Genomic DNA, 26109 nt, shown 5'->3' on the forward strand with positions numbered 1-26109 from the left:
TAAGGTCTCCTTGTCTGCCCTGATTGGTCAGCTTACACAAGCCTGAGCCAGCACTGCTGACCATGTCCTTAGCCTGCTTTGTCATGTTTTTAGCATCCAGTTAGCTTAACTTCTTATGTGAATACATGCATAAACTATGCCAGAGTGTGGCATGGTGATGTAGCATGATGTCAGAAAGTCAAGAAAGTAAAGACAGGACTACTGATGAGGCATTTTGGGACCTTTTACAACTTCATAACTGAAGGAAAGGGACATTTCAGAAAATGTACTGCACTGTAGTATAACGCGTTTTTCTCATCGTGGCTGCAGGGGCAATACAATGTATTTAAGATGGATAGCTTCCTCGTTAATCCAAATATTATAGTCAATGCATTGTTTTGACAAATTGGAATGGGAGTCCATTGACTCACTGGAACCAGTGTGAGCAGCGGTTCCAAATGTTTTGGCCTGTTTATTTGCTAGCTTTTGTCACCAGTTGCCTACGTCTACCAGCTGGACAAGATTTACTGTTTCCCTCGTTTTATTCAAATGAGTTTGAGAGACTTGTAGAGGTTAAACATCACTTTTTGTGCCAGCAATGTTAATTTTTCCTCTTGTCTTGAAGGGGAGCAGCACACATTTTACACATCAAAGTCTGTTTGCAGGTTTTGGAGGATACCAACTTTTGCGGCTTCATGCAGCTGCATGAAATCTGATGAACTGCCCCTCGACTGATGTCACTGTAGAGTTAGAATTGTGAATTGCTGTAATGTTGTCAGCAGGTTTAGGAATATAGAAGATGATATCTCTGCTTCTGCTGCACAATTCCTTTTTTTTAAACTGCCAGTTGCATATAGAGTGTTTGTTCTTCAAGACTGATCAAATGTATATACAGTATATATTATTAATATGATATATATATATATATATATATCATTATTATATATAATGAATCCACAGAACGGTACAGAAACCGTTACCCACTAACCCACTACTTCTACTCCTTCTCTTTCTTCTTCCTACCCACACGTCTCATGTGTTCCCCTGCCATCCTGGCACACCAACGTTTCCCTAATCTTCTCCCTTTTTTTCTTCTCTTTATCTCATCCCTCCCTGCTTTGCTGCCATCCTCCCCTACCACCCTCCCCCGCCCTCCTCCCCTCTCCCTCTGCAGCAAACGGTGCGGCCCACCTTCTTCGCCAGGAAGTTTGAAGCCAGCGTGAACCAGGAGATTGTGAACCAGCTGGACAGCTACCTGTTCGGACCTTTCCCCCAGGGGATGCCGAGCCTGAACTCGTACTGGGAGAACGTGTACGATGAGCCAGACGGCGTGGCCAGCCTGTCGGACACGCAGCTCACGTACTACCACTCCTTCTCGCGGCTGGGCCTGGCCAGAGCTGCCGCCTCGCTGCAGGGGAACCCGAAGGACCACAGCTGCAGGTGAGCTTTGTGAATTACACGCTGTGATCGTCATCATGAGACACCTGCACCCACATCCACAGGTGCAGTTCGGTTGAATAGCCGGCCACACCTATGTTAGCATGAGAAGCCACATAATTTATAAAAAAGCCTTTGACTCCGCTGATGCGTCTCTGTCTGGCATCGCATGTCATGGAAACAGGATAACAATGAATAGTTCCAGTCAGCAGCTAGGAACTGTGGGTAATGCTATTCATCCTGTAACATGATATGACTCTGTCAATTAATCCCACACATAATGAGGCTATATGGGTCATAGCATGGAAAGCTGTCCCTTCAGGCCAATGTACTATTAGTGGAAATGTATGAATTCCAGTGCTGTTAACATACAGTATGTGGTTAAAACAAACCGGGAAGACCACACTTTGCTTTCATATTTGATGGCCAAATGGAACATTTCAGCTTCGTGTACTTCAGTAAGGATTCTCAACAGCATATGTCTTCTGTGGCATCTGGCGCAGGAGGATTCGGGTTGAGCTTTCTGGCACTTTTATTTGCACACAAAACGATTTAAAAAACAGTGACAAATTAAGCATGCTGATTCCAAAGAGAAAGCAGAGGTATAAATTGCTCATTTGCATACTTGTGACAGAGAGGGCCCCATGCATCTCATAAAAAAGCGCCTTACCTCGAAACAAAAGATAAAGCAAACAAGCAAGACACCTACACAAGCCGCACACATTAAGATGACATCTTTATGTGCAGCATCTTAATGACATCGACAAACATTAAGATGACTTCTGCCCACATGAGACGGGATCAGAGAGAGGAAATGGAGCACAGCGTGAAGGAAAGCAGTTGTTCTAACAATATATGGAGACACACTGTGATATTTTGTTGGGAGACATCTAAGCTGCCAATTCATATTGTCCCACTCAAGAGAGTCTCAAGACTCAGGTTGACTGACTGATAGCATCATCATTAGTACGTGTAAATGGAGGCAACACAAACCTTCTATCAGCCGAGATGGTTTGCCCTCCCACCCTGCTGCATTGTGGGTGTTCTGCAAAGTCCTGCGGGTAAAGCCGAACAGAGAAGGAAGCATGTTTCCATCTGTCAAACCTCAAAACCATCCATTGGCTACAGCTGTTTCTACTCATATGCTACATCTGGTGAAAGAGAGAGAAAGAGCAGGGCGAGGAGAAGGTGGTTACATACATGCGTGTGTGTAGTTGCATGTATAACATCTTTGTCAAAGCCCAGGGAAATGAGCCTGTGAGAAAAAAAGTGTTTCCTTAAGTCACATGAGGAAACCTCAGTCTGTAACATTTGCATGTGAAAGTGCCTTAAGATGGCTGAGAGCAATTTTAGAGTGATCCTGTATGTACATGTGTTTTTATCGCTTCGTATTAACTTTGTTTTGCAGGTTAATGTGTAAATGGGCTTCTCTGTGTCAACCCAGGAGAAATAAAGTTAGTTGATGCACTGATATGCAAAATTATGGGCTAATACCGATGTTTAGAATAACAATTAGGCTGTTAATTGATACCGATTTTTTGGTTGATGTTATACATTCTGCCTTTTGTGTCAAGGAAACAAACAAAATCCTCTTAATAAATGAATAACTGTTTTTAAGAATACATATATGCTCATTTTGATTAATAATTTTATTTTTGGTCACTACTAGAATAGGTTTACATGCTTTAATGCTCAAGAAACACATCAGTTCTCTCATATTATTAAGTGCAGCAGTGCTGTCTGTCTGAAACACTATTTTAGCTCCTGTCTCTTTAAGCCCCCCCAGTCTGCTCTGATTGGTCAGCTCACTCATGCCTGAGCGTGCACCACTCACAGTGTCTCCTGTGTCTCCATGTCATCAGCTTCCATTTAGCTTCACTTCTACCATGAATATAGACATAAATTATGTAAAGGTGTGACATGGTGACGCAGTGTGATGTAGTCACATAATTAAAGGCGGAGCTACTGATGTGGTGTTTCAGGCACTTCAGGAGAAATGTTTTTTTTCTGTGGGAGAGAGGAGCTCCCATTGTCACAGACTTTAGGGTTTTTAACTTTCAAGATCTTTTACATGCACAAGACACATATAACACACTGGAAAAGGAAAGGAAACTAATGTAAAAGCATAACAAGTTTCCTTTAAAGCCCTTCAGCCCTTCATTACACTGTCTGTGAGTGAGCACAAATTCAGACAACCCATAATATAACCTTCGTTCTTTGAGAAAAAAAATAACTGCTTCAAAAGCCCTTTTACTCTGCATCCTTAGTATCCATGTACACATAAATTAAGCCAAGTGTCACCTTGTCTGTGAGCCGCCTTAAGCCTTTAAGGTCGAGTCTCAAGTCCTTATATGCAAAGTACCAGTCAGGGTGACGCCGGTGAGGTGTTTGAATGCTTGGATTTCACTTTTAATGATGTTTTTACATCGCTGAGTCCAAATTCTTTCATTGGGATGCACCTAATTGAACACAGACGAGAAGGCGGGTTCATAATAAAAAGACTGATTTGGTGGTACGTGGCCACCTTTCTAAAATGAGCAGAATATATGAAAAGGAGATAAAATAGCTTACTGGTGCAGAGTGCCTGGAATTTATAAATGCTTATTTTTATTTTTTTTACAGTACCCACAACATGTATTTCCACAGTGAATGACAGAATTAGAGGGAAATAAACCAGTGAGCTTACCCAACATTAGCCCCATTTTGTAACACAGCTATGCGCCTGATTTTCTCAAAATGCCAAATAATTCCCCAGTGATCTTTTAAAGAGGAAGTAGGATGTTTTAAGATCACTCACTGTTGTTGTCAAAGTATTTCCAGAATCATCAGAGACTCTCTTTAACCATTTAAATCACTCTTGCTGATGCACAATCGCAAATGTTTTTTACCTGCTCCAGAAGTTGCACTTCTTTTTTCTGAATACTGTACAAACACAGGTGCGTCTACTGACATATCTCTCATCAATATGTGCCATATGAACCAACATGTACAATTTAATAATCAGTTTTATATAATATTAATGTTCTTTTCCAAATGTATATATTTTTATTCACATTAAAAGGTGCAATATGTAAGAGTTTGCCACCTATCGAATTCAGACTCCAACAAAACAGGGGGCATCTTATCACCAGAGTAACTGCTAAGTGTAGCTGCAGTAAACTAATTAGCTCAGTTAGCCATTAAGCTAGTGCTCCTATCAGCTGACTCTGGTAGCACTGGGAGCTTGGGGCAGAGGGCAAGTAAGGGTGTTGTTTACTATCAGAAGTTAAAGGGCTATCTAGTTAGCATGCTAATTTGATGTTTAAAAGGTGCAATATGTAAGAGTTGACCACCTGCTGACCTAAAAAACAAATAGGAGCAGCATATCACTACAGTAACCGCTAACTGATGCTAATTGAAGCTGCCCGTAGCTTGTTAGCTCATTTAGGTGTGCTGCTATTGGTCAAGTCTGAGAGTGTTGGTATTTACAATAACACAGGGGCTTTAAACTGGGGCAGGTCGAGGCTAGCTGGTTAGCACGCTAATCACATAAACAGTAGCTGTTATTCACAATCTTTTGATAATTGTAGTTCAATTTTGAATGTTCTTCGATTTTGCACCTTTGAACTAAAATTCTGACATAATGCTCCTTTAATGCATTCATATTTAGTGTAAGATGTTGACCATAATGTCTTTTTGCCTTCAAACACAAAATATTCATTCTTTATTAACAACAAGGAGTAAACTGCGCATTTTGCTTGTTGCTTCATTAAATTCACTCTCTGCCTGATTGCCAAAAGGTCTTTGTATTAATAATCAGGTGCTGATTAGAGACTCCAGCAAGGTCACATACCCAAATACAAATACACTAAGACAAAAGGCAACAACGATAGGCAGCAGAAACCATTTCCACAGTACAAAACTAGAAACATGCTTTTCCATTTTACAACAGATAATGCCATGCAAAAAGTCTGGCCGGGCCATCTACAGTAGAGCAGAAGACAACTAAATACAGAATGCATACAGTTCTATAGGATGTTATAACTAGATAACAGTTGAAAAAATAAATACAAATACGTTGTAGATGTAAGTGTAGCTGATAAACATCACCACCATGTGTAAAACTGAATGTGACATGAATGTGACATGAAAGTACTGCATATACATGAGAGCCGCCTGACACATCTGCACTATGTTGTGTTACACGTGCTGTCATATAACACCATAGTCAACATTTTCTAGGGCTTAAGAGAGTGTCATAATTTAACAGACAGTGTCAGACAGCCGTACCAGTCCTGTCTGGTCTGTGATGCATTCCGTCGTAAATTAATTACTGCACCATTACAGGGTGGGGACCATGAATAATGCACTATTTCCTCACCATTCTGGGTGTAATGTACAGACAAAAAGGCGTTACCAATAATCTTCGATGTGTAGCAAGAAAATGTCTGTGATACTAGTCTGTGAAGTGTGTGAACAGAAATCAGGACATCGTACATAAATGATGAGAGCTACAATGAGTCACAGCTGCAGTGAGACATAGTTGAGATCAGGGGGAACAAAACGGAGCATTGAGAGGCAAAACGAGCCGTCTTATGCTTGAATTTGTGGGCCTCGTGAATTTATTGATCTGGAATTCTACCAACCAAGCAGGGTACTAAAATCTAATCAAGGTTTTCTTTGAAGTTGCATATCTTATTCAAGTGTTGGTCTGAAGTCACCACATGTGAATAGGTGTGAGACGGAGAGGAGAAGGCCGGGGAAGTAGAAAATGGCTCAGAGTTTTTCAGTGAACACAACGAGTTGGGAAGTGGGCCGATCATACATACACGCTCTTGTTTGTGTATAATGGGCTACTGAAGCGGCCCACAGAGCAACCAGCCCGACCGGGATTTCTGCCGGCGCTCCCTATGGCCAGTCCGACTATGAGAGAAGGCCACAGGGAGGGATTTGGCCCTCTTAGCAGCCCGCTGTGACTCGACAGGAGAGACTGTGGAGTAAAAAGCCTGAATAGAGCTTCTGTGTAGGCGACGCCCCGACCCCTTCTCACTGCCTCTCACACTGGCAGCTACCTCTCTTTTGGGAGAGACCAGGCAGGAGGGGTGGGGGGGAGCTGAGAGCAGAGAAGCAGAGGGAGGAGGGGGGAAAAGGAGGGAAAGCAGGATAAAAGGAAAGAGGAGAGAAGAGGAGCAAAGAGGAGAAGGCAGATGGGAGAACACAGGAGAGGAGAAAGGGAGAGAGGTGCAGAGAGAGGGAGCCAGAGAGGAGGGAGTGTGCACTGTTATCCTTGTGGGTGTAAATATTTGCTGTTCTGCTTGTCAGGGTAGCATTTACCGGGACGGGTTGACTCCTGGTCCTTTAGTGGAATACTGATGAGGCCACGGGCACTGGGGAGTAGGGAGGGACAGTGTGTGTGTGTGTGTCAAAGAAGAGGGTAGAATAAAGACAAATCCAGGGAAGCAGAAGCATGAGGAATCTGGGCGAGAAGGAGTCAGAGAGCAGCTGTGGCACGTTCCCCAGCGATGCCCACCCTGGCCCCTTTTTGTTTTTCCAGAAGTCACTCGGGCCAGCCGCCCCCGAGGGCAGGCCCTCTGCCACGTACGACAAACAAACAACAGACTAATCAGAGGGGCAAGGCCGTCGTTCGGCTTCGGCTGACTGGATGACCCAGTTCAACTTTGTTCGGCGGACTTGTGTTCCGTTGGATTTTGTCTGTGTGTGTTCAAAGTCTGACTAATCTGAATCTGCTGCCAAAGCAGCCCATGACTATTCTGTAATTTTCTGCAGCCAGCAGAACGCTGCGGTCTCGACTGTCACATGTCTTCCTTAACCATCCCTTCCACTTCAGAACCGGAGCACATGCTGCATCAAGTGGCACGCCGTAAAAGCAATAATTAAGCACCGGAGAAGCTTGTTATTTACTTATTTAGAAGTTCCTAGTGGTTGTTAGGCTTTAATAAAGTGTACACATCCATTACTTATGTTTGATATACTGTGATAATCATGTACAAGCACAAAAATAGTTGAAAACGCGGATTAGTCAAGCGTTAACGTAGCAACAATCAGCGCTTAGTGGGAATTATCAGCATGGTCGACACATGTCTTTGACACTGAATTGGTTTTTCTGTGAAAGGTCATTGAGTTAATGTCCACCATGTCCCACAATCACAGAGCACATTGACTCCCCGCTAATCTTCACCGTGGGCATGCATTAGCCTCCAGCCACATTAGCATGTTCAAGGCTGCTCCTCCGCAGACGCTATCCAGATGAATCTAGATATTCTCCTCTTCTTTCACCGTTGGCCCTGGAAAGCGGCACAGCACGTAGGTCAGTGGATATTGGGTTTGCTAATGGATTCTCTCTCTCTCTCGATGCTGTGCCAGGTACTTCCCCATGGGCCACCCGGTGTCAGTGCATCTCTACTTCCAGTCAGATCAGTTCCAGGGCTACCTGGTCAGGCACCACGCCACCAACCTGGCCACTAGCAAGCTGGAGACCATGGAGACCTGGGTGGCGCCCAAGAAGAACTTCAAGCTGACCACCCCTCCCAGCAGCACATTCAGCAGGTTGCAGTTTGCCGAGGTGAGTCAGCAGATTGGCTCGCGTGGCGTTTATTTTTAATTTGCATTTGAGTCACTTGTTTGGCACTAGTCACAAAACAATCAGTCAGCCATTGCCGGCGTCAGGAAATTAGTTCCATTAAAACCTTGAGCACCATATAGCTTTTCCTATGCGCAGCCTATAATTAGAGGTGAGATATACAGCTCATTGCCATGGTGACCTTATATTCATTGCTATGGCGACCTTGCCAAGACTCATAGCGGCGCATCTCCACACAATTAAACCGCTGCCTGTAATGGCCTTGTAAAATGTAAATTAATTGAATTCATCCAAGTTTATAGGGATGAGCGCTTCATGTGCTGCTTATTTGTTGTTTCCTAATAGAACGTCTTCTCACCTTCACACTGGAATGCCTCCCTTGATTGTCTTGTTATGTTAATCTGTGTTTCTGTTTACCACGATGCCTGTTTAGGACACAGCAGCTCGGCTGTGATGTGACAGCAGCGGAGTGTCCACAGAAATGTGGCTGCAAATTGACCTTTTCCTCTGGTTTATTATACTGCGCTTTGTGGGAAGCACAAATGTCAGCAAACTTTTAAATGAATTTGTTTGCTTTGTTTGCGCCTGTGGAGCATGATTTTACACCTGAGCTCGGCCTCCTCCAGCCTGCCTCAAAGTGAACTCGGAGGGATCCGGGCGCGCCGGTGTCCATGCCGGTCCCTCTCGCTAAGCCCCGTTTGTGTGTCAAGCCAATGAGTGACAGAGAAGTGATGTGAGCCGCGGCTTTTATCTGGATGCTCAGCCAGAGAAAGCATTCACTGTCTGGCACTGTGCAGCGGCTGTCAGTCAGTCAGTGTGTCCGTCTGTCATTCAAAAGGAGAGCAGAAAGGGCTTAAATAAGACGGCACGGCGTCAGAGCAGTAGCTCTGTGCTTTTTGTCAACTTAGCAGATATGACCCATTATACTAAAGCTACGTATATGCTGGAGTTTGCCAGATAAACCATATGGTTGGCTTAACAATGTGTTCCCTGTCCTCCTTTAGATATAAAGGAAGACAGATATGTCTTTCTTTTCACCTCTCTACTGCCGCCTCCCAGCTGCTTTTATAGGCCTTTTTACTGCATGATTTAGTGTAGAACCACTTACATCCCACACAGTTAAAATTAGTATTTCACCGCAACTCAGCTGCGATCGCTTGACATTGAGAGGTATATTACCTTTTTTTGGACCGATCTCACACGACTGATTTTGACTGATGGTTTAGTCCCCGTCCTACTACAGGGTTTATACTGAACATACTGTGATAGAACTCATTATGATGCAGTGAAATGAACATGTGTGACATGAACATTGTGAGCTTTTATTTTGAGTTAAAGCAGTTTTGCACTGGATACTGTAAGATGTTTTTTCAATTTTGTCAACCCTTCCTGTTTATAGATGTTAATGTACCCCAGGTCTTTTCATTTAATTTACTATGAATTCTGTAAAATCTGAGCCTTTAACTCTGATTTTATTTGACTTAGCCAAATCTAAAAGTAGCATTTTAGCAACATACTGTGAATATGACACGCCTAACGCTCAAATGCCTTCATTTATGACTAAATATATATATTATTATTATATTTGTGACTAAGTGCACAGTCAATTTATTTCTAAAAGGAGTTTTTGGAGTGTTTAATCAGACCCACCAAAGACAAAAAAACAAGAGCAGTGTATGACACATCTGAATTATATTCTGTTTTTTTAAGTAGAGCCTTACTTCAAGGAATATGTCGAGAACATATTGTAGCAGGCCACAGAAATCTTGTTATCCTATTCGTATTAACACATACACTTTTTTGAGCAGAGTTCGATAAAGAGATTAACAGTAAATATTAAGCTAACACCAGCAGCCGGTTAGCTTAGCTTAGAACAAACACTGGAGAAAGGGGGAAACTAGCTAGCTAGGCTCTACCAGAATAAATATTTTCCAGCAAAACCTCAGATGGTCGTTTTCACACTTTCTGTGTTTTTTACTGGCTGAACAAACAGGAAACAATGTGTTAATGTGTGTGCTTGGGCAGATATGTTGTTACTAGGCTAGCCGTTTCCTTCCTTTATTCTAAGCTAATCAGCTGCTAGCTGTAGCTTCATATCTATGATACGGACATGAATGTGACATCAGTCCTCTCATGCAGTTCTTGGTAAGAAAGTGATGCACATTAGGGGTATCATGATATACCAGTATTGACAATAACTGTAATATTGACAGGTTAAATATTAATATCATGGTAATAACACACTTACGGCAGGCTAATATCGTGTAAATAGTCCAGCGCCTCTTTATCAATTTACTTTATGCTCCTTCACGCTGGTTTCAGTCCGCCACAGAAAGTCCAAACTACTCATCCACGTTTGTTTTGATGAGCGCTCAGCTCGCACCTTCATGACAGAAAATGTCCTCATTCCTCTCTTCTCCACCCTCCCTTCCTCATGCATCACTCCGCAGTGTGTCTTTATTAGCGTGCAACCAGCCGTCTTGCCCACAGTCCCTCAGTAGTGTAAATGGTGTCCCGGGGGAGTCCTCCGCTGCTGCTGGTGAGCACCTGTCTTTGATTACCCCCACAAAAGTGCCACTAATAAGCTTCTGAATAGAGCCTTAAGGGACGTTCATGCCCTATGGTTTTAAGCAGGGCCAGATGTAGAGTTGGACTGTCCATGCTGCTGCCTGCTGATCAAATTGACCTGTCTGTTTTTAATGGAGGTGTTAGAGAATGGGCGCCGGCGAGTCGGTGACGCAGAGAAAAAGGTTTAAGGGTCAGAAGGAGGAAACAGAATCGAGGTGGATTATGAGATGGTAGCATTTTATGTTTCCTCTTAAGTCAGGTAGGAGATTGAGCAGTGGATGAGACATGTGATATGGGTAATTGATTCGAATAATGAAGCATTTGTGGAGAAAGGCAAAATGTATAATTACAGCTTGGCAATATACTGATAGTACATCGTTATTGTGATATGAGACTATGCATCATCTTAGATTTTGGATATTCGTATATCATGAACTGTCATCTTTTCCTGGTTTGAAAGGCTGCGTGCAGTAAAGTGATGTAATTTTCTGAAGTTACAAGAACGTTCTACTTTTTCTAACACTTTCCTTTATCCACTTAGTCATGAAAGGTGCAATATTTAAGAACTGGCCACCTTTCAAAACAAATAAGGGGGCAGCAAATAACCATAAGAAACTGCTATCAGCTTCTTAGCTCACTAAGCTGTGCAGCTAACGATCCGGACGTCTCAGTGTTTACACCTGGCACAGGTGCTTTGAACCAACTTTGGACCTGTCGATGGAAGTTAGCATGGTTAGCAAGCTGACTTCAGTAGACGTCTTTCATCCATCCATCCATTGTTTGTAATTGTTTATCCTTTGCAGGGCCAGTGTCGTTTCTGTTAATAGTTGTTTTTTTCGAGAGTTCTGCTAGTTTTAACGTACGTATTGCACCTTTAAATCCACGTTTAATAATGTTTATTACAAAAAAAATTCTGAATGTTAATATAAAGTACTAATAGTGATCCTCACAGCAATGTTGCAAAATGGATAACGAGTGATATGGTAAAAAATATGATTTTGTCACCCAGTCCTACCACTTATGAAGTGCTTTTGAGCTGATTTGAAAATGTTTTGCTATTTATCAGTATGATGATAAAGCCTAAAAATATCACCACATTATTTCAAGGCCATATCGCCTTGCTCTACATAATCTACAGGTCGTTTTCAGGTTCGCCTTCTGTTTGTCCGGTCAACAGCAGAGGATAAATGAGCGTGAAAATCCCCTGAAATTCACAGCAGTTGTTAGTGTTTGTTGGTTATAAACGGAAACTGAATAATTGGCTCAAGTGAGTGGAAACTTTGAGTATACAGGCCAGTTAACACGGATCGGAGTAAGTGAAAAAAGGGGGGGGTAGAGGTCAGGACGAGGTGCCAGATCAGCATTAGCTCCACAAAAGCATGTTCTTCTAAGTGTGGCTATAAACGAAAGAAGGTCCTAAGCCTGCGACTTGGTGAGCGGTCCGGTCATAAGGCTTGATTGGGTCCTGGTCTTAAGCCAAAGCTTATTGGGTAGAATCACCAAGGGACAGGTTGAGTGTGGAGGTCAGAGTACGCTATAGGCTGAGGCTGAAATGGGCCAGTTAAGTTAATCCCTGTTTGACCCACTTTCATACTGGAAGAAGGAACTTCTTGTCACTGGTGGCTCCGTCTATTAACTGCGGATATACCTCGAGTCCAGAGAGAGAGCGATACCTGAGTCAACTGCAGCATCTAAAACTGTAAACTTTGTGATTAAGTCTAAAATGTTTAATGCAGACGTTCAGCTCAGCAACAATATGTGTGTGGGCTTAAGGACCTCCAGCTCTTTGCATAAGAATACAGTAGGTCAACATACACTTTTTTCAGTAGGAGTTGCCTTTTCGGGCCTTAACCAGGGTTAGGATCGAGCTATCGTCACGAGGCAGGCAGCCAGTCAACAAGGTGCATGTGCGCCTTGTTAACCTGTGTGTAGGCTATGCACCGTGTGTGTGTGTGTGTGTGTGTGTGTGTGTGTGTGTGTGTGTGTTAGTGCTGCGACTGAAAAGCTTGTGGAGTGAAGCTGCCCACTCGTCTGACCGGAAACGGCACGCAAAAAGTGGAACTTGGACTTCTGTGCATAATTCACATCGCTGTAAGCTGACGTTAGTTGCCGAATAAACTACGGCTGAGGCCCCGGGGGCGAGTCGCAGGGGGTCCCCTCCCACCCAGTGTGAACGCTGTCGTACTCCCCCTCTCAAAACTCCAACTTAAGTCGGCCTCGCGCGGCCTCTCCCCCAGTGGATTACAGTGAGATTCCTCTGTCAATACTCCCTTCGTTTCTTAGAAGAAGAGTGCCGCCAATCAATCGGGGATGTAGTGTGTGCCAGCGGGTCAGCCTTGAATAAAGTAATGAGCGACGGAGGTGCCAGACAAGAGGGGCTGATCAGTAATTTAAAGAGAAAAGGACCAAGGTCCGAGGGGCAGAGATGGCAGAGGTCAGTCCAATAATTGAGATGAAAGTGTATGTTATGGATGGCCAAGACACACACACACACACACACACACACACACACACACACACACACCATCTCATTTACGCAACTAATGTCTATTGATACTGTTCATTGCAATTCTCAAAGGGTGTTACACAGAGTCAGTTCCAGTCAGCCATTGATCGTCCAGCAGGATGAGGCTGTGTTAATCAGCTACCATTGTGAGGACGAGTGCTTCCTAAAGCCGCCATACCTCTCATATTTCTGCCAACACCCCAGACATAATTCACTGTCGGTGCATGTGTGTGTGTGTGTGGGGGGGGGGGGGGGGGGGGGTACGCGCGTTCTGCCTCGCTCTCACTCTCTATCATCTCATCTCCCCCATCAATCTCGATCACTCCGCGCCTCTCATTTTGCATACCGCGAGCTTTTTCGCCATCCCTCACTCGCAGATCACACCTCTTCGGTTACAGCCCCGACCGCGAAAGAAGACATTAAAGGCAATTAGCTGCACTTATGTTCGTCCTGTTCTTGTAATTTGTTCTTTCTTCTTCTCTTTTTTTTTTTTTCTTCCTCATTTCAGTTGAGTGACAGCATCCCTGTCCTTGCATCACCTTGAAAACATCGCCTCGATTCGCACAAACAAACCTGCAAACATGTGTATCCTAAATGTTAATTATGTAAGCTCGCAGGACGTAATAATCTTAAATTGGCTCATTGTCCCCACTGGCAGTCCTCCAGCGTGCGGTGTGCTGGCAGCTTGTCCCCTGTTCTGCAGCCAGAGGGACTGTATGTCTCATAATTCACCAAAAGATACATTTAAGACGTTGCCATTGTCTGCTGGGTTTTTACACTCTCACAATCGTCGCGGAGAATGCAGCCCTCGCTTGTCTTTGTTGACGCTTACTTTAATGGAAGGCGGCTGCACAGACTCCACTTTTATTTCTTGTCAAAAAGAGGCTGCAGTCGCTGCGTCTGCATATAATGTCAGAGTGTAAAATGTCGCCCTCTGTTTGGGTTTTCCTCACTGATGTCAGGTAGTAATCTTTTCCCCTGTAGTTTCTGTTTAGGTTAAACACCGCTCACACTGCTGTCCATCGCCTGCCTCCTCTACCCGAAATGTGTTCAGAGAGCAAACATGGATGCATTTGATCTCTACCCCAAGGGGATACGGTTGGGGTCTAGTCATATGCCTCAGCCTGCCTCGCATATTGCTTGCCAAAGCCAGGCATACAGTACCAGCAGCTTTGGACAAATAGTCTCAAACATGCAGGACGGAACATTCAGGCTTGTCAGCTTCTGCGTATTGGAACGTTATATAACGGTTGTGTGGCGGGTTGGGCTGGAGTGTGATGCAATTTGATAAAAATTGCATGCTGAAGATTATTTCCCATGATAATTCAGTACAGATATTGGTTATCTTAACAGTGTGGTCTAATGGCGCTGCATGCACACAGTATATTACTTATTTATGACCTCTGCACGCAGCAGCAGGAGGGAGCTTATATCGCCGCATCTCTTGTGCTTTTCGCTGTCGCGTCCCTCCTTGTCTTTCTCCTTACCTCATTCTGTCACTCACTCTTGTCTCGCTGCTCACACGCCCTCTCATCTCCCTTTTCTCCCTCTCGCATTGTCAGATTGGCACTGAGTGGGACGCCAAGGAACGCATGTTCCGAAACTTCGGCGGCCTGATGGGCCCCATGGACGAGACGGTGGGCATGCAGAGGTGGAGCAAGGGCCCCAACGTCACCGTTACGGTCGTGTGGATCGACCCCACCAACGTCATCGCGGCCACCTACGACATTCTGATCGACGCCAGCGCCGAGTTCACCCACTACCGCCCGCCGCTCAACCAGCCCCTGCGGCCCGGTGTGTGGAGCGTCCGCATCCTGCACCACTGGAGCCCCGTGGCTGAGATGCGCTTCCTTATCTCCCCGTTGGCCTACAACAAGCACCAGCCCATACGACAAGGTGAGAGAGAGCTTCCTCTGTGATGTCAGCACGTGTAACAGCTACACCATAACACAAAAATGAATATTGATCATTTGTTCCCCAACAACAGATAATCATTCATCAAAAAAGTCCTTAAGGTGTTACTCTAAATGCCAAACACTTCGCTTCATAGCACAGTGTGGTAGAAGCCCCACAAAGGAAGCAGCCCGGCAATAAATCCTGTGTTTGTGAAGCTTATTACCTCTGATTCTTCACTGTGTCGCTCACAGAGCTGGTTGGTGAATTTTGAAGCTTTTGTGGTTTTTCTATTGTGACACTGTCAAGCGTAGGCAGTGGTGGAAAGTTATTATGTGCATTTACTCCAGCACTGTGCATAAGTCAAATGTTGTGATACTTAATGATCATTTACATTTCAAACTAATATATACAAAACAGCTAATAAGCTACGATTGAGACTAAGCATATGATCAGCGCCACCTCGGCCAGCTATAAGTTTATAACCGCCTGAAATGTTCAACATAATCATTGTTATAATTGAATAGTTGCGTTTTTGCTACTTTGTAATTCTGCTCCTGTGCATGTCAGAAGGTAATGTTGTATTTCTTACTTGACTACTTTTATCTGACAGTTATAGTTAATGGTTAAAAATTCAAGTTGTTTGAAGAAAAAAGATGTTTAAGAGTCAGCAACTAACTAATAATTACTTATTTTTAGTCTGTGTCTGTCTGTTTATCAGTTGGACGTTTTTTTTTAGCAGGATTACAAAAAAGCTAGTAAACAGATTTTCATGAAATTTGATTGGAGGATTGGTCCCGGCCCAGAATAGACCCCGTCAACATATACTGCAGATCCCCATAAAGAGACAGATCCAGGAATTTTTATCTCACTGTCTTTTATATTGGGGGTTATTTCAACGTTTTCGTTTATCTTTCAGAGAATAATGCATGGATCTTGACGAAAGGTGGCTGGTATCTGTGAGTGAGTACGAAAGCAGCGCGTGGAGGTATACGCTCTACTTAGTGCCATTCTACTTATGTAGCGTAAAACAAAATATGATTTAAAGTGGTTAAAATGAGAGATACTCTTTTAATTCAGTAATTTCATACATTAAAACACCATGAAAGGAGCAAATCTGCAGAACGAGTACTTTTACCCCTGAGACTTTAAGTGAGGCTCAGTTTTACCTCAGTTAAAGTTTGATGCAACACCTGCACTTGTTATGGTGTGCTCGTACAGTGTAATATTTCCACTCTGTATACATGCAGTAATTCTTTTGCCACTGTATGTATCCAACATTATGTCGGACACAATTTGTTGCCGTTGCCAATCCACAACAGTCTGACACATGCCGCACAAATTGAGCATTATGAAGTCTTACAAAGGCAGTACTGGCTGTACATTATTGCAGAGTGGAGGCCTCTATATGGTCACTTTTTTATAAATCCATGATAGACAGATTCGTTTTAGATCTGAGTCACACTGCCCCTCTAATCTAACTGATCAGTAGTTCATGTACAGGATGTTGAAGATAAAAATACGCAGCTTGGATTCAGACAGTGGGTGTGTTTGATGGACAATGTCTAACTTCCAGTTTACATTTTCAGTGTTTACTTTTCAGTTGACACCAACATGGGAACAATTGGTAAAGGAACATAGCTAGTTTAGGTGCTCCAATATGTCCGCATGTATACACACACACACACACACACACACACACACTCATACACGGACACACACATACACAAAGATGATGCCCTTTCTAATCAAGCCTCTGGGCCTCTGCAGACCCTGGTTGTTTGTCATCGAGTCACCCTTAATAAAGCAGCGAGCTGCTCATACCCACTGAACAGAGTGTTAAACAACAGCGCACTTAGTCCACGAAAAACAATGACACAATTAAATCAATCAGCCAGCATTGGATAGCATTGTTCCAGACCATTGGCAGCCAGTTTGCTGTGAAAGTCACATGAGAGTTGGGACGCTAGCTTCGGCATAATCGCGCCTTTCTCCGTTTAATAATCTCACTGAGCCATTTAAACGATGAGGAGAACCAACAAATCAAGTTACAGCTTTTTGTCTTTGACCTGAGTCTCAGCGGGGCTGCCGGGGGGGGCGAGCCACTGGGTGACAGCGAGAGTTGAATATTCATCTCTGGTTTACGGCTGTTTAGGTTCGCATTATGCAACTATGTTCATCCGAATGGAGAAAATTTAACTAATTTAACTGTCAGCTGAACGTTCATCTCTTGCCTCGTTGTCACTACGGTGTTGCCGCTCAGTTGTAAGAGAGTGTCGGCAGTTTATGAGGAACAGATGTAGATTTATTGATTATTTGTTGGCAGTGATTCAAATGGGATGAACAAATGAGAAACACTCCGACCACAATGTAAGTCAGCCTCTAATTGAATCAACACGTCTCTCGAGCAGTTTTGACAAAACTCGACTTTATCAAGCTAAAACAAATATAACTGCAGGAAGAGGTATAAGTATCATCTGTCTTATGTTCGGCAAAGACCTGTAAGATTTCAACATGGTAGCTTTACTTGAGTGAAGTGAAAGTACAAATGTATTATCAGTTACATTTGCAAAATAGAGTATAAAATAGCATAGAATAATAATACAAACATAATAAATCATAATGACCTCATAATGCATTAGTGCATCTATTGTACAGTAAATATAATAGGTTGCTTCCATCCACTGGCTTTTGACTGCAGCCTGCATGAGTTTTTGCTGGAGTACTTCATTAACTCGAAACTACCATTCAGGGCCCAACAGTCCCCTTTATGCCAATCACTCATGGATACCAGCCACCTAAATAACCCTGATATTTTTTCATGAAGGTCCATGCATTACTCGCTGAGAAATTAATGAAAATGTAAACAAACATAGAAAAAACACCATATCTCACAATGTTAAAGAAAGTAAGAAAGAATTATTGTGTCCATCCCTTTAATCCAGATCTTACCCAAAGGTTACTGGGGTCTATTCTGGGCCCAAACCCATCCTCAATCTCAAAGTTTCAAGGAAATCCGTTGGGTAGTTTTGTGTAATCCTGCAGACAAACCAACCAACCAACAGACACAGGTGTACTTTACATTTATTAGCTAGTTCTGTGAATCTAACCTTGTTTTTCTACCATATAAATACGATTTATATTGATTTAGAGTGTAGTAGTTGTAATATTGTTGTACTTTTATTTACTATTAACTGGTCGTAGTTGAATCTATCGCCATGTTTAATCCTGTGATTGCATATTTAAAGCGAGTAACTGTAACTTTTTAATTTACAAATAACACAATCGTCCACTTACTAATAAAAAGTTACATACATAAGAAATAAAATGCACCCTTTACCACTTCAGTACACTCAGGAATATTCCTGCTGCAGCCTCACTTTATGGTGAATAATGTTGGCAGACTTTAGGGAGATAGAGCTCCGCAACTGATATAATCAAGTCATTCACTTCACGGAGTTTAGGACTCTCCTAATCTCTGCATGTTACTGTTAGACATTTCAGTGGTTTTATCACAACATTAAACTGGCCAATTCACAGCAGAGATGAGCGAAAGTTTAATGCGCTGATATACTGTAATGGCCACACGTAGCCGCAGTGGCCTCTGTTCAGAAAAAGTTACAGTACCACTTCGAGTACATGGGAAAACTTAACACAAGGAACTTTTAACCAGTTATGAAACCGTCTCCGTCCATTCTTAATCTTAATGTTGATGCTTCTATATGAATTATTTAAGACCTTATATATGGCCTATGTTATGTGAAGTTATTAGTGTAATTATTAAAGCCTTAAAGAATTAAAGACTTCTTGGATACATTTTTTTTTATGGAGCACTGGGGATGAATTGAGGAGTCTCACAGCATGAGGAAAGAAGCCGCTCTTTCGTGTGGTGGTCCGACACTAAAACAAACTTCACTTTGTTTCACCAACGTCACCTTTTGTCCAGAGAGTACGCCGTGATCTACAAGAAATTAACTTTTCTTACAGAAGTGCCAGTAACTTTGATTTCGGTCGTCGCCTTGTGTAAGACTGCATTCAAATACCTGTCGATTCATTAGGGAATTGTCTCAGGATCCAGGTGGACTCATCTCTGATTACATCTGGATGAAGGATTGTGCCATTTATTCGCGTTTCACTCCCACACCATAAAGAAGGTGTGTTAATAAAAAAATTGATGTAGTTATAAGTTCTCCAGAGTCATCTACTTTTTTGTGTTTATGTGGAGTTTATAGTTATTTAGTAATAATTGTGAATGTGCTTTCTTCTTAGCTCTGCCATCCACTCGCCTTTAATTTACTGCCATGTCTGGCACCAGCTTTCCCTCCTACAGGCAGTGCCAGTAAAACTTTATGACGTGGCCTTCCAGCCGCACTGGCAGCAGCACACACATACATGCATGTGCACACGACACATATTTTTCACACAAAGCTCAAACTTTACACAGACGCATGACTTCATAACACACTGTGCCACCGCAAAGCTGGCTGGCACGGGCCGGGCATCTCCTCGCCTGGTGGAGCACCTCATGTCTGACTGCGCCTTTCTGTCATCGGCGCATGAAAAGCGCCAATGTCTGCTCAGCCGTGCTCAGAAGGGATGGCTCGCACCCCAGTTAGAGGACCGGTGAGGAATTTACAGCTTCAGTGCAGCTCAGGGTGGAGGGAGTGTTTGAGGATGTGTCTGCGTTTTTCTGTCTTCCAGCCGGGCCCAACCGACATGGGAAGAAAGAATGAGGGCGCGTCTGAGTATTTCTGACCGTTTCCAAAAAGTCAGCATCGCAGTGGCCTGACACTCCACATCAAAGAATGGGATTCAAGGAGTCCAGTCGTAGAAATCTATCCTTGCAAATTAGGAGCCAGTTGAAGCTTTTCTGATAATGAATCGAATCACGTTCTCTGCTTTGATATTTTACCATTCATGTCTCTCTTTTTCCTTTTCTCCCCTTTCTCTTCAACTCTTCTCCCTTTTGTCTGTCCACTGATTATCAACTCCTCACGCATCATCCGTCTCCCTCTCTGTTCTCTCTTTCTTCCTTCCCACATCTCTCCAGAGGATACTCTGAAGCTTCACAACGGGCCGGCGAAGAACAGCTACATGGAGCAGAGCTTCCACGGACTCAACCCGGTGCTCAACATCCCTGTCAGCCTGGGCTATGTGGAGCAGGCCAAGAGGAACGCGGCGCTGACAGGTCCGGAGCTGGAGCACTGGTTAGACAGCCTGGTGGGCGAGTTGTGGGAGGCAGCCGACATCTGCGCTGTGGGCCCTACCGCCTGCCCTGTCATGCAGGCCTGCCCCAAGAACCCCTGGAGCTCCCTGAGCCCAGACCCCAAATCCCATCTGGGAGCACCTCGCGCCAACGGGCGCATCAGGTAGCAGCGAGGCCTCCAGCTGGACAGGAGACCACGGCACAGGAGATTCACTGTTGTAGTTTTTTTATTTATTTAAGGGGTTTGTTGCAGGTGGGGGGAGGAAAAGTGTTCTCCCTCTGTCTTGGTAAAGGGAGACAAAAGAAAAAGTGGATTTATTGGGGGGTTGCTGGTGAGGGTGTCTGGACAGAGAGCGAGGAGAATGATTTTTCAGATCCTCCCACGGGGTTCCTCCTTTTAGGGGATTATGCTGGCTTTGCTATTTCAGTTTCTCAGTGTATTTATTTTTTCTTCTCATGGCTGAGTTTTACTGTGATCAAACGTTGCAATTTTTGAGCATTTATTTTGCTGCTGAATGAATTATGCAGTCAGCTTTTTAAAGCCCCGCACGGGGCACAGCGGTCATGTGAGTGTGGATTGTCAACACTGGTAGCAGACAAAGTTCTGCTGCAAATAAAAAAAAGGCCTTAGCTGTAAGACGTATATGTGAGGAGGTAGCCCGGTACGAAATGAAATGTGCCTCCTTAAGTGTATGTCAGCATGAAGAAAATGGGATGATATGTGAGCGTTCAGGTGAGCCCAAAACAGTCAGAGAAGATTATTTTGATACGACTCAAAGTGCGGCACCGCTAAAAAGAAAATTTCCTGTTTATGAAGAAGAAACTTTGAACAACAAATATTTTAGCATTATTAAAGCCAATTACTGCAAAACTCCTGACTTTCTGATAGTTCAGTGACTCCGTTTGTAAATCAGTGGAATAAATCAGCAACAGCAGCACAACTTCTCTCAGTTCAGTGCCTGATCAGGATGTGGAACTGTTGCGGCTGGGCGAACCATCTGCTGCAGTCACATTTTTCGTAAATATGGAAAAAGAGAAATGCAAATACAGAGGCCTTCTCAGAATAATTACACCTATTTGGATAATAATAGAAATTAAACTATAGACATTTTAGTGTTCTAAAAATCATGAATGCTTCATTTAGGGTTGTTGTACATTAGTATTTTAAGACTTAACATTCACATAGTGTAGTTTTGTTGTGTTTTTTTGATTAAACCCAGATGTTGTGACAGGCAGAGGACAAAGAGAGAATTGTTTTGTCCGACTTGGTTTTCTCACAAACCTGCCTCAAACTTGAAACACTAATATCTCAAGCTGACCTTAAAACTCTCTTCCTTGTTTTCAGTGTTGTCTTATTTCTTTTACTTTCTTCAGTCATTTCAGTGACACTTTATGTTGTACATGATTATACATGAAGTCTCAAAAAGTGTGTGAATGAGGGGGGTGAGTCCATGAGTCGCTATTTATTTATAAGTTTATATTAATACTGATATTTTTAGTCAGTGACTAAATAACTGCGACGCTGCCTTGGCAGCATGATAAATATTTTTTTGTAAAGAAAGCCGCCTTTATTTACAAAGGCCAACCCCCCAAACTTATACTGTACCTTTTTATGGCCCGCACCTGTGTGTTAGTCCGTGTTGTCCTGTCTGAATAGATCTTCTTGTCTTGGTTTCTTACATGGCTGTTTGCCAAGTGCATCACAAGAGAAAGCCACCCTGACCTGCGAGGTCGGAGGTCGGCTGACAAACAACCTCACCAAACAGAGAAGGTGAACAAAGACGCTCTTCACAACTGAACACATCGGACGACGTCTGGACACGGAAGGAGAAACTGTGCTTTTCTTGGTGTTGTCAGTTTCAGAATGATAGTGAGTGGTAGTGATCTTCATGCTGTGACAATAATGTACAATTTCAAGTGACTATTATATCGTGTCTTGATTGCAAAATGCATCGTTTATTAGATCGGGTCTATGGCACCTTTTCAGCTCTACATTTGAAGTACCTTTTCTGCCATCAAGACAATCTCTGGACATCTGAGACGAGTTGATTAGACCGAGGGTAGCACTGTACGGCAGCACATCCTAAACAAGAGGTTTGGTCACATATTTACTTTGAAATAAGTTTCCTCTGAAGCCAATTAGGAGTCCAATCTGTGATTGTCAACATTGTTTAGCCACCCCACGAGCTCAGTGAGTGTTTTTGCACAGGCTAATGAAGAGACATTACTGTTCATTAATGTCAAGTTCACCTTGCCTCTCTGTCGGATGTGTCCATTATAACTGCTATCACTCCTTCCCTCTGAGATCTACACTGTTCCTGGGGCTGGGTTGTAAAGGACTGTTTTGATTTCAACAGGCCGCCTTCTGCCACCAACCCTTTTAATTTATAGTGCCACTGGGCTCAGAACAATTACTTCACACGGTACATATTATCATGTAAGCTCGATGACAGTTTTGGATAAAGGTGAATTAAGTAAATGTAACTCATTGTGGAAGTCCTATTTTGTAACAAAATGATTAACAAATGAAGATGTACATAAGTATTTTGTATTGAAATATTGTTGAAAAAGGTATTGTACATGTAAATACAGATGTGGTAAAAATTACATTGAATTATTAAGAGTTTTTGAAGTGTCAATAACTGGGCACAAAGAGTGAATTGATGGTGTTTATTGATCAAAATACATAACCTGTTTCAGTGTTTATGGACAGCCGTGACAACAACCTTGTCCTTTTTGCCTCTCAGAGAAAATCACATGCCAGATTGTCGTTGTTCTTGCTGGAATGTAATGTTGAGCAACTGTTGCACAAACTTCTCTGAACTGACGTTCCCCCCCCCCCCCCCCCGTTATTTTACTGTTCTGTTGGTTTGTTTTTTCTGGGGAGGCTCTGTGTGCCTTAGCTGACTTTTAGAACCTTCTCTGTCCATTAAAAAAGGCAGATCTTATTTTTGCTCTTTGTTCTGGATTTCATGTGAAGAATACCATGAGTTTGTCGAGTGATTCACTGGTACTGCAACACCAAAAAGATGTCTGCTGTTGTATATATCATCAGGCCTTCTGTCTTTATCAGCTTTTATTTGTTTTTGTTTTCCCTTTGGGGGATCTGTTTTGTTGTACTTGACTGGCTTGTTTTACTTTTTCTCTGACTGCTTTTTGGAAATAAAAATTCTATGGAAAAACAGTGGGGTGTGTACGAGTGAGCATGCTGTGTTTGATAACAAGACATGAAGCCCGCTGAAGCGCCTTTCCAACATTAATCAGTTGTTATTAAAATGCTCGTTGCTGTGCAAATACAGCTGAAGTCATTTTAACTAGGTAATATAATGCTTTTAATACTGTATATATTCACCAACAGGGTTCATTAAACTTTAATTTCATCATTTTAATTTCAGGGATATTCATATAAAGTGTTGGTGGAAGGACATTACGTTTGATTCAACTCTTTTATGCATCTCTAAATCAAATTTGACAAGATGTGATTTAAAGAATCTATTAATCGTTAAAGCTACACTAATCAACATTTTTTATATTCACAATGGATCTAACAAATATGTCTCAAGAGAAAGTTGTCGCCCATAGTAAAAAAGCCCACACTGAATTATCATCCAACTCTGTAATTCCCCTCAGCTTTAAGGAGCATTTTAGTGTCTTTAAGCTCATTGTTTTGGTTCTACAGCCCTCAGTTTAATTGTTTCGGTTTAGTGTCAGTGCTCTCATCAGCATTGTTTCCAGCTGTTGCATGCAGCTGTTTAGAGCAACAACAACAACAACAAAAAATACTCTAATAAACTCATTGTACACTATAAAATCTGCAAAACACCAAACAGCAGACATATTAGGTAAGTTAGCGACTAGCTGGTGAGCATATTGGAGCATTTAGCAGCTAAAAAGACAGATTTTCCCCCCAGGAGTTGATGGAAAGCAAACCAGAGCTAGAGGGAGAGTCAAATAATAGATCTTATTCACACAACAGCCATTTTTTCTCTGATGGGAAGCTCAAATGTTGTACTGCTGTGATTTAGGTTGCATGTACTATAAATTAGGGAATCTGACAGAATTGTTAATCATTTCATCACTTCCTTATTGATCAGCATCTAAAAAGACACTGACTTGTAAAAATCTGGAGGGATATCAGGCGATCTTTCGTTGCATACATACAACATATTTGTTAAATTTCATTTCCATTAGACATCAGCCAGCGTTAGAGTTCAACCATTTCCTGGCTAACAGGATGGTTGATAGTGTTACATGATATGATTGGAATGGTAAACATTCATTCCTAAATACCAACACACATCTTGGAGACATTAATTTAAGCCTGGAAGAGAAAAAACACTGAATGTAATAAAACAGAAGCCGTAGCTAACGGGTTGTCAAATGTGTTGTTTTACCCTGAAATACGGCCCAGTTTCCCCTAGGATTTTTCACTAACAATCATCTTTGCAGTTGCTGATCAGTGGTGGTGAAATGATAATAACTTGTAAAATTCAGAACATTTATAGGAGTTACAACCTGGAAACAAACTCACCCTTTTAAAAGAGATGTTCCTGAAGTCAAATCTTTGTACTCGCAGTTGGAAATCATTTCATGCTTTGACCATCGCTTCATGCCTTAAGTATTTTCCCAGTCAAACTGAGGTAGATGAATCGTTAACTGTGGGCACAGCTAGTTGCTCCCATATGTTTTCACCAAATTAGCCTCAACAGTTGTCCTCTAGCGGAGACTCTCACTCAACGCCCACATCAAAACTCAGCTCTTAAATATGCGGCTACGGGGAGATTTAAAGCATTGCACAGGAATGATGACTTCCTCTAAATGAGACAATCAAAATCATACTGTTTACCCACAGACACAGCTATGGAGTGCCTAACAAAAGCAAAGACCTTCAATAGGTTGACAAATTAATAATTTTCAGTATTTGTGTATGTGTGCGTGCGTGTGTGTGTGTGTGTGTGTGTGTGTGTGCGTGCGTGCCTGCGTGCGTGCCTGCGTGCGTGCGTGTGTGTTCCCCCAGAGGCTGCCTACCACAGCTTACCGCTGTTGAGTGTTTGACAGGCCTTGATCAAAGGAACACTACAGTGCCAACAGATCCCGTTTACTGTCCCATAAGACTTGGGACAGGCGGCCTAATTAGTCCTCGCTTACTCTGCTGTGCGCTTACATGCGCCTAAGTGTGTCTGTGCGTGCATTTCCTGAGTAAGCAAGTAAAGTAAGGCAGCAAAAGAAAAAACATGGCATGCAGGTTAACATGCACGTGTGGGTGTGCCCGTTTAGGAGGATGTGAGGAGAGTCGTGCTTCACCCGCAGCAGGATGAGCGGCGTTGTGTTTGTTTGACTGCCACGTGAAACACTAAAAGCTATCCTGCTGATGCTGGGAGGAAATCACTCGGATTAATGGCAGATAAACACTCTGATGATGATCTTCAGCTTTTAACCCGAGCTCACTGACACACGTGCTACTTGATTAATTAGCACCAATGAGAACGGAGAGAGAGCACTGTGATAATAGGCGTCTCTCTCCCTACTGTAACATGGCCATCTGCACATGGAGAGTGTGCTTGCTGCCGCTGAATACATTCCAGTCACGGTACAATGTAAAAAATATCTTTATGATAAATAACTCATATTACATCCATGTTCAATGATAATACAGATGCATAGTTTTACTGAATTATCACCAGAGCAACCGACAACTGCTGCACTATGCTTGCTATCCTTGGCTGTAGCTAGCTGGCGGTAGCTAATTAGCTCTTGCACAGTTCAACCGTGTTTAGCTTCCAGAGAGTGAACACAGCTGCACACTGAACTGGACTGAACACAGCTTCCAAGACCGACTGAATTCAGTTTCACGACAGCGGGATACAGTATGGAGGCGATTTACAGCAGCTCTGGCAAAGACCATGACTCCAGGGACAAGAAGAGAGAGCACACAGGGAT

General features: G+C 42.9%; 1 protein-coding gene across 1 annotated transcript in view; it reads left to right on the top strand.

Annotated features, from left to right (window-relative positions):
• xylt1 (xylosyltransferase I) overlaps positions 1–23354 on the top strand; it is a 90676-nt gene extending 67322 nt beyond the window's left edge. The window contains exons 8-11 of the mRNA XM_030424849.1: positions 1154–1419; positions 7780–7978; positions 14633–14966; positions 20014–23354. Of these exons, the coding sequence (XP_030280709.1) occupies positions 1154–1419; positions 7780–7978; positions 14633–14966; positions 20014–20336 (1122 nt within the window). The 3' untranslated portion in view covers positions 20337–23354. The remainder of the gene's footprint in view (positions 1–1153; positions 1420–7779; positions 7979–14632; positions 14967–20013) is intronic.
• Positions 23355–26109: the final 2755 nt, after the last annotated feature.

The sequence above is a fragment of the Sparus aurata genome, chromosome 1 (genome assembly GCF_900880675.1).
Source record: "Sparus aurata chromosome 1, fSpaAur1.1, whole genome shotgun sequence".
Taxonomy (NCBI): domain Eukaryota; kingdom Metazoa; phylum Chordata; class Actinopteri; order Spariformes; family Sparidae; genus Sparus; species Sparus aurata.